We start from the raw sequence: 9696 nt of genomic DNA on the forward strand, positions 1-9696 counted from the left end.
TGGGGTTGGTTCTGTGTGGTGTTGGGCTGCCCTTCCTTTGGTCACATGGAGTCTGCAGAAAAAGCCAGAGAAGAGCCCCAGCTTCTCTGTTATCTACTGAGTGGCTCTGGCAGCCCACTAGGATGGGTCTGCTCCAAGGAAAGGGTTCCTGTTAGGATCTGAAGCCGAGTTTGAGAGGTTTCCAATTCCCTTGGTGACCAATGTCCTCGGTGGTGTTTTGCCTCTTGCCTTGGCTCTCATCAGTGCCTGAGATGTGTGTGGTTTACTTCAGGGTTATGTCCCTCATGGCCACCCAAGGGAGACCAGGTTTGAAGGGTGTGAGGAGGACAGGACAGCATTCCCATGGCTGGAAATGCCTTAGAGTGCTAATGAGGTGGCTTCATGATTGCTGCCCTGCCTCAGATGATTAAATTACCCAAGGAAAAACATTCAGCTGGCTGTGCACAAGTAACAAAAGACACACACACCCTTTCCTTGCTGCCCCACAGAGCAAATACTGGCAGGGATTTTGCAAATTTCCTTCCATAGGCCAGGCCCCTGGCAGAATTCCCTTTTGCACCAGTCTATCCTGTTACTTGTTCATTTTCAACAGCTCTCCCCTCCATTGTGGTTATTGCTTTTGTCCTTTCCTGCCTCTTGGCAGTTGATGGTGTGAGCAGCTGGGGCTCTGCCTGTCCCAGAGGAAAGCAGACTTTGTTCCAGACAGAAGCAGGATGTCAGACATTTCAGTCAGTGGGTGCTGCTTGTTGGTTTTCCTGAGCAGGTGACCAGAATCACAAGGGAGCAGGTGCTCTTGGCATTAGTGAAGCAGCAAGGTGGGAGCCTGAGCAGCAGCACTGGATAGAAAATGCTTATTTTGAGTGCAAAAGAGAAGGCAGGAGCCACAGAAGAGAGAACTTCCTTGCATGTGCAAGGAAAAGTTAGGGATTTCTGGCTGCACTGATGCCAGTACTGTGTCCCAGAGGAAACAAGAGAAGGGCTGTTTTATGTTCAGCCTCCTGCCAGAGTGTGGGTTGGCCTGAGTGTGTGCCTGCTAAGTGTCTGAGCTGTCATGAGCTGGGCACTCCCAGATTCCAGCTGCCTGTTCCCCTGCTGTTGGATTCACAGCTCAGGCCATTCCCATTGCTCCCTTCTTCCTCTGGACACAGCATCTTGCAGACAGGCTGCTGGCTGGCACAGGGATGTGTCCCCTCAAGGTTCCTCAGCACAGACACTTTGTAGCACAGAGTAACCCATGTTCTTTTCTCCTCTTTTCCTTTCTTGTTACCTGCTGCCCGAAGGCTGTTAGAAATGTGGTGGGAATGGTGAGTATGCTGTGCACGGGGGTGACACTGCAGGGTGACGTGCCGGGGTCGCTGCAGACCCGTGCCCTGTGCTGCAACGTGTCTGCACCCACTCCCAGGCCTGGGATTTGCTCCACAGAGCTACTGTGGAAAAAGGCCTGTGTAAGCTTTTGTGGGTTGTGACACATGGGTGGTCCTGAGGTCAGCTGGTCTCTGATGAATGGCTTTCCATCCTTGCTGCCCTAGCTGTGTTGGTGAATTACACGGGATCCTGGCATCTTAATTTGTGTCAGATCTTCATAAACACATTTTCTCTCTAGCTTGCTACTCCTGTCCCTTGGGCACAGTTGAGAAACTTCTCTCCTGGAGGCCGTGGAGATACTAGGAAAGTCTTCCATGGTTTCCTATGACTTGTTCTGCCCACTTAATGAGTTTCTTAGGATTTGCATAAGGAGTATGGCTCAGTCATGGAATGGGCTTTAGTATATTTCTGTGAGCAGCCCCAGAGTATCTCTTTCCTTTTCTTTCCCTTCACAGATGTTCCTGCTGTGCTTCCTTCTTGCTCAGCTTCCACTGGCCACCCCCCAGCCCTCACCCCTGGTCTGTCCCTGCCTTTGCTGCTGTTCCAGTCTTGTCTGATGTTGCTGTCCCTGAACTGTCCTTCTTCCCAGACCTTCCCATCTCACTGCTCTGTTCAGGAGCAGCAGCTGAACTGGGTGTCCAGGGAAGGGGTGTCCAGGGAAGGGCATTGCCTTATCTGTGGCTGTAAGAGAAGCAGTGATGCGACTTGCAAGGAATGGCTAATGTCTGTATTGCTCTCTTCAGCTGCATCAAGTCCTGGTTCAACTTCAGGCAGGCGAGAAGGAGCAAGATTTCCCCTCTGCACCAATCCAGGTCTCCATCAGTGTCCAGCTCTGGAGGCTGCCTGGCTGTCATGAGTTTCTGGCAGCTCTAGGTAGGAAAACATTTCTTTCTGTTGTCTCTAAATCCATTGCTGGTGTCTCATGTGGGGGCTTGAAGCACTGATAAGACTCACAGCTTCACATTTGTCTGCCTCCTGCAGCCCAGCCTGCATTTGCCAAATTCCCAGGTCTGTGATCTTCAGCTCCATTTCTGTAAGAAAACCTGGAATTAATAGTAAATGGTTTGACATGTAGGACACTGTCCCCTGAAATGTGTTTGGTATATAATTTCCTGACAACCCCAGAGAATTTGCAACTCCAGAGGTGTTGACAGGAGTGATTTGTTGATGAGTGTGTGTGTTCCCAGTCCAGCGCCACAAAGCTCCCAACACCTGGAGAAGGTGTGCTAAACAGTAATAAATAACAGACAACAAACTGCACATGAGAGGTGAAGTCATCCTTCTGAGGGTGCTGCAGGCTGTCATACCTCTCTGTTCTGTCTGTGTTATAAATGAGATTTTTCTTATTTGAGACAGAGGGTTTTTTTGTGAGCTGTAGTTTTCTGTTCCATGTTCCACTGCAGGTTTTGACCTTTGTGAAGTTGGCCAAGAGGAGGTCATTCTGAAAACTGGGAAACAGGCTACTAGGAGGACCATGCACTTTGCTCTACAATCCTTGCTGGCACTTTTTGGTAAAGCTGCTCTGTGTGTTTTTGCTCTTGTGTCATCTGATGATTTGATCAGGATGGCTTCTGCAGAAATCTCACACTTGCATCTTTGCAGAGGTCACACAGACCAAATGTGATACAGAGAATGGAGTAAATGTTATTTTTGTGTGGAAAAGACTTGTCTGAGCAGAAGCTGGAGATGGAGTCCAGCGAGTGGGGGACATATAACTCATTCTTTGTTTTGAGATACGAAATGATAACGAACTTCGATCTAGGATACCTGGACAGAGGTTCTTGCCTGGGCTGTGCAGTTCTTTTTCCTTACCTAAATAGTAGTCGGTTTCTTTTGATTTTATGGTGTATCATGGGGCATATTTGTACATACTGTTGTCTTTTCTTTTTTAGATTCTACAGAGCTGCCCAAGCGTCTTAGCCTGGACAGTTCCTCATCACTGGAGTCACTGGCTTCTGCTCAGTCTGTTTCCAACCCTGTACCCCAGTATCAAAACCCTCCATTCTCTCCTACCTGTCCAGACAGCATTGCCTCAGATGCCATTTCTGTGTACAGCCTGAGCTCCATTGCTTCTTCCATGAGCTTTGTTTCCAAGCCAGAGAACACGCTGGATGGGGCAGGACACAGAGGACGGCAGGATTATGAGAGGCCCAAGAATATCTATCCACACAGATCTGCAGCTCAGAGCCAGCTGTCAGCACAAGCCACTGCAGCCAGCAAAGATGAGGAAGAGTATGAAGGTTTCTCTATAATCAGCAATGAGCCTTTGGCCAGTTACCAAGAAAACATAAAACCAGGATTTTCCCCCGATCACAAACAGCCCAAAACTAGTCAGAATGGAGGCATTAAAGTGTCCATCAACTCCAAAGGGAGCATAAGTACTCCAAATTCTCCTGTTAAAATGACTCTCATCCCCAGCCCAAATTCACCTTTCCAAAAAGTTGGGAAACTTGCAAGTTCTGATACTGGGGAATCTGACCAGTCTAGCACCGAGACTGACAGCACTGTCAAATCCCAGGAGGACAGTAATCCAAAGCTTGATCCACAAGAGTTGGCCCAAAAAATTCTGGAGGAAACTCAAAGCCACCTCATTGCGGTTGAACGTCTTCAGAGAAGCAGCAGCCAGATGAGCAAGAGCAACAGCTCCGACGACGGGGCCGCCAGCCCAGCTGGCGTGTCCGCGTTCCGCTCCTCGGAGACCAGCGCCTTCAGCCGCCCGCTCAGCTCCAGCCACAGGAACCAGTCCTCACCTCTTGCAATTAAACCAAAGCCTCCAACGAGGAGTTCATCCCTTCAGAAGGTGAGCTCTGGCTATAACAGCCCCACGACGTCGGAGATGTCAAACAGAGAAGGCACGGGCCAGTACAGTGGGCAGCCGTCTCCAAGTTGTGATTCACATGGGTCCCTGACTGAGCAGCCTCCCTTTAAACTCAAGTACCCCAGCTCTCCTTATAGTGCTCACATTTCTAAATCACCCAGAAATATCTCTCCAAGCTCAGGGCATCAGTCTCCTGGTGGCAGCACTCCATCTCCTGCTCTTTCTTATTCCTCAGCTGGTTCTGCTCGCTCAAGCCCAGCTGATGCCCCAGACATAGACAAATTAAAATTGGCTGCCATCGATGAAAAAGTGCAAGCAATTCACAACTTAAAGATGTTCTGGCAAAGCACTCCCCACCACTCCACTGGCCCAATAAAGATTCTCCGAGGAGCTCCTGGAACGATGACTTCTAAGAAAGATGTCCTCAGCTTGCTCAATTTATCACCACGGCACAGCAAAGAAGAAAGTGCAGAGAAGCTGGAACTGAAGGACCTGTCTCTTGGGCAACACCTTGCTGCTTCGCCACAGAAGATCCCTCCAAATGGACACAGACGCCCTGAAACCACAAATGCCATGACGTCAGCTCATTCCTCACCTGGCAGCACTCTGGGAGCCGTGCGTCCCCTGAGGCTGCCAGCTGGGAACGGGTATAAATTTTTGTCACCGGGAAGATTTTTCCCTTCCTCCAAATGTTGAAATGTCCCGAGTACCAGCTGATGACTTACAGTCTTGCTGAAGTATTTGCTTCTGCCCACTTGCCTTTACCAAAACAGAACCAGCAGCTAAGCAGCCGTGGTCATGCCCTCAGCTGGCAGTGCCCAGGGATGGGACAGGCTGGCCTGCTGTCACTGTGGGGGCACACGGCCTCACACACATGGGTTTTTGTTTCCCTTATCAGGACCTTGGCCAGACTCACCTGATAACAGGTTTGTAGTATTCAGTATTTGTGCAGCATCAGGTGCAAAGCATCTGGTTGTCTGTTTCGTAAATACTGGCTTTTAAGCCACCTCCTTGTATTTCTTAACCAGAAGTTTTCAAGCTGGCTTTTTGTACAGAAATTACACATATCAGGGGTTGGAGAGGAAAGGGAGAGGAGGCAGAACATTCCTGTGTACCACAAAGGACATAGGTACAAGCCTCTGCCTGGAGAAAGATGAGCCATTTACTCGACTGCTTTCAAAGGCTGACAGTGGAGAAGACCACACGCCTGTAGACACCTCTGCCAGGTTGGCAGAACCAGAAACTGCTGTCAGTAAAACTCCATAGCAGCAGGATCTGGCCGATCTGTTGCATCATTTAGAGACTGGTGAAACAAAGACAAGAGGAGAGAGGTGCCCCATTCTAAAATCTGCATCTCAGGTGACTTTTTTAGAGGGAAAGCCCTCAGATGAGACTTTGCTGTTTGGTCTGCTCAAAGGAAATGTTTGGAACGTAACAAACCAGGTGAGCCTGTGAGTGTGGTAGTGAGTGTGTGTCAGAGAGACAAGTTCTGGTTTTACCGAGTGCTCTGGTCTCTCTGGCACACCACATTGTGAACTTCTTATGCTGGCAAGTTCTGGGCAGTACTTACATCACTGTCTGCTCAGTGAGCACAGAAAATTATTACAGATGCTGCAGCTCAGAACATTATTTTGCAGTTCCACAGCAGGCAAGAATGTGACACCAGTGTGTGTGATTCAGACATCACCAGACCAAAAAAATCCCTCCTTGATCCTGCTAAATCATTGCCAGGGCTCAGCGCAAGCAGGTCTGCAAACCTTTTCCCTGCTGTGGAGGCAGGTTTCCTTTGGAGCAGGTGTGGAAACAAGTTTCATTTGGAGCAGGTGTGCAGGTGTAGGCAGCTGTTGGTGCAGCTGGAGCCAGAACGCGAGGCAGCAAGCAAGAGGGGCAGAACCTGAGTGCCCTCTGACGTGTGGAGGAAAGGGGACCAAGAACACCCGCAGGGCGATATGACAGTCAGCTTCCCTAGGCTAGGTGGGGTTTAGGAGTTAGGGGCAGGCTGGAGATGGTGTCTAAGTGGCTGTGGAATGCAGTGATGTGATCAGGATCCCAGTGATCATTTACATGCACTGAAGCCGTGGGTGTGGGGCAGCATCGGCCGCGCCACGTGAGCTCAGATCCACGCGAGGTATTCACAGGCTGTGAAGTCAGAGCACTGTATCACCAAGGTTTTTGGTGTCTATTCTGCACTCCCAGAATTGGCTGAGTGACTGAAGGCTAATCACTTCACCTCTCCGTGCCTCGTCTTCCCTTTCTATCTAAATGGGGATAGTAATACTTACCTACCTACCTCACAGAGGTGTTGTGAGGCTGAATTCATTAGGCCCTGAGTTTTAGCTGGATCTTAAAGTCAACTTCCAGTCTTGCAGCTGAATGGAGAGTGCAGGCAGCTCTGTGGACGTACCAGAGGTATGTTGCTGATGCAGAGAATTGTACTTAGCATGGCTGGATGCTCTTGTTGTAAATGTGGATCTGATAATTTGTGATTTTCTTAGGGATCTTGGAGGAAAAGCATGATAACAGGGCAGAAAATTCAGTTCTGATATGGAAACATGAAAATGCTTAGGCTCAGCTTACTCATAGGGCATAATCAGATGCGTGCTGTGAGAATATTCTGGAGTCTGCTGGTTTCAGGAGAATGTTTTCCTTTTTATCATGGCAAGAAATGAACACAAACACTAAAGGCAAAGGATACTGGGCTGTGTTGTTACAGCCAGGTAACAAAGGAGGGGGGGATCACCAAAGTTTTCAGTGCAGCGAGAAGGAGTAGTTACCTACTCATACACAATGTAGCAGAACAGTTGAGTCAATCTGTTCAACTCATTATGATGCAAGTTATTTGTCTGTACATGACATCTTCCTGTGATGGTTTGGTGCTAAACATCACCTTCGTGTCAGTTGGCAGGAAAAATTAGAATAGTGGGCCAAAATGAGTCAGCACAGCGTCTGCCCCTTGTGGAGACAGTGATGCTGTTGATCATGCCACTTGCTGTGGTCACAGGACTGCTGAGAGACTTCATGTGACCTGCTCTGTTTCTAACCAGCATAAACTTTTTGAAACGACATCCCAGGAACACCCAGGATGGAAGTGGGCAGCTTTTTGTTTATAGCAACAGCAAATACTCCCTATAGTGCTGCATAACACGCCAGAAATAAGCCTCTTTGTTGTAGTTTACTTCCATAACTAAAGGATCTTTTAACCTGTAAAAATTCTATGCTGCCATTTTGTTACAACCCATTTCTGTGCTCCAGCAGGTTTCATGCTGGCTTAAAGCTTTCAAACAGAGCTAAATTGGGGTGGGGGGTGTGGGGGAGTGATTCTTCTGTTGTTTTTAAGGAGGGGGGAGAATTAGAAGCAGGGAAGGGTTCGGATGTAGAGAAAAGTTCAGTATTTGGGGAATTTGATGTTGTATAAATATGGAAGGTGAGTGTCACTAGAACAAGTCTTTTGGGAAATAGGTCTCCGTTGACTTGGCACAGGTCACTTCCATTGGCTTGCCAGGAGCCATGAAATGCATGCTTACTCGTGGCTGGGAGACACTGCACACCTTGTCCCTCACTCCTCCACCTCCTGAATGAGAAACAACCCCTTTGTGAGGAAATGAAGAGTCTTACCAGGTTTGCCCAATACGTGGAGAAATTCAGGAAATGAAAATCACATGTTCTCCATTTGCTGTTAGAATTCCTTCTGTGGGTTTAATGCATTTGTCGTTGTTGTATTTGTGCATGGTACAAGTGACAACACTGCGTAATACAGTGAGCAATAACAATTAGGTATTAACCACTTTCACATTAAACCTGCCACATGCAACCAATCCCAAAGGCCATAGAATGTTTTGGTTTTGCCCTGTATGTTTTACTGTGTGAGATTTCAGATTTTTTTATTGACTGTCTTTAGCTCCAACTAAATGGGAACAGTAAACAACCCCTGTGATCAAAATCTAGTTTAATTTGATTTTGTTGGTTAGCCTGTACCTCTGGCCTGATATTGGTTTTCCTTCTGTGTAATTATACCTTACTGAAACAAAGAAAAAGGTGCTACACCCATGCATATCACTCTAGGCCATATTTTCTTTCATTAGGGCAAGCTCGTTCTGTGAACATCTCTTCCAAGTTGCAGAACAGATGCAGGGGGCACAGAGGTGTCTGTGAATCTGTTAGGAAGCACCGGTAGTTTCAGCTGGATGGTGAAAATGGGTTTGAGCAGTTTCGGGTTCATTGCATTGCCATGCTGCCCAGCAGGGCTGCCCGTGTGTGTGGACACTTGTCCCCTCAGCTGCAGAAGAGCACTGGAGACAGTGGCCCAGAGAGGATGGTCAGCAGAGGCTTCCCAGCAGCAGCCCTTCAGCACTCGCTCTCCCTACGTGCAGTGTTAGCCATGTTTGGCCTCTATGGACTTTCTTTGTAAATGAAAACTCTGTTTCCAGACAGCATTAAACTTTTTATATTATGAAATTTACCATGTAAAAAGATTTTCATATTTTTATTGAAATTGCTAAGGCATTTGGCCTTTTCTTCTTTGTGATTTCAGTGTCTATTAAAGCATGAGTTCTCTCAGTGTCTCAGTGTCTTGATCTGGAAGGATGTTGGGGAAGGGTGGTTGTTGGCTCGTCACTCCAGCTCCCCTGTGTGACTGTGTCCTGTGGCAGAGTGTGGCTGAAACTCAGGGCAGCTCTCCTCAGCTCCCTCGGGAACTTTCCTCCCCTTTTTGTGCAGTGCAGCGTTCCTGCTGCCAGTGCTCACTGGAAGTAGCTTTTCCTTCTGACGGGGTGGGAGCGCCAGTGTTTGCTTGTATCTCTTGCAGTCAGCAGCACAAGGGCTGGGAGAACCCCGTGCTAAAGGGTTAAAGGAGAGGCTCTCCCTACACGAATGCCAGCTGGAACTTGATGAGTTAAATCTTCCTCCTGCCCCCATGTGAAAGGTGCCCTTGTGCTGTGGGGAAGTGTGGGAGACATGGAAGTAAACCCACCAAGCTGTCACACAGCCTCTGGGAGCAGCCAGGGGCGCTGGCAGTGCTGGTGCTGCCACGGGGAGCCTGGGCTGGAGCCCTGCCATGAGGAGCAGCTCCTGGGGAAGCATTCCCTGCTCCCGTGGGGCTGTGGTGGAGCTGGGCTCAAGTGCTTTGTCTGTGCCAGCTCCTGGGTCAGCGGGATGTGGCTCCTTGTGACACTGTCGTGTGTGGCAGCATGCAGCTGTAAACAGGGACTGAGCAAACACCAAATGTTGTCCATATGGGGAAGGAGCAGCAGCAGCAGGGACTGAAAAACCAAATAAAGGAAAATCCTGAATGCCTGGGGGAAGCAGAGACTGACAACCCCCTCCAGCTGTGCCCCAGCACAGCCCTGATCACTGCTGTGCCTCGTGGCCAGGGCAGGCCTGAGTCACCATCCAAGGACTTCCATGGAAATGTGTCCACAGGAACAGCCTGCTGAGGGATTCCTTACAGCCATTTGTGTGGGGGAGGAGTGTTTGGCAACACTGCGTTTTATCTGGATTTCTGTCCTTTGTGTAAA

The 9696-nt window shown here is 48.8% G+C and overlaps 1 protein-coding gene across 2 annotated transcripts in view; it reads left to right on the forward strand.

Moving 5' to 3' along the window:
- The window catches only part of TTC28 (tetratricopeptide repeat domain 28), a 107179-nt gene extending 98439 nt beyond the window's left edge, over positions 1–8740 (forward strand). For both annotated transcript variants that reach the window (XM_066200161.1, XM_066200162.1), the window contains 3 exons: positions 2109–2238; positions 2769–2876; positions 3258–8740. In XM_066200161.1, coding sequence (XP_066056258.1) covers positions 2109–2238; positions 2769–2876; positions 3258–4879 — 1860 coding nt within the window. In that variant the 3' untranslated portion in view covers positions 4880–8740. The remainder of the gene's footprint in view (positions 1–2108; positions 2239–2768; positions 2877–3257) is intronic.
- The last annotated feature ends 956 nt before the right edge of the window (positions 8741–9696 follow it).

This window comes from Chamaea fasciata, unplaced genomic scaffold, assembly GCF_029207755.1.
Source record: "Chamaea fasciata isolate MVZ Bird 193981 ecotype frontalis unplaced genomic scaffold, bChaFas1.0.hap1 SCAF_18, whole genome shotgun sequence".
Taxonomy (NCBI): Eukaryota; Metazoa; Chordata; class Aves; order Passeriformes; family Sylviidae; genus Chamaea; species Chamaea fasciata.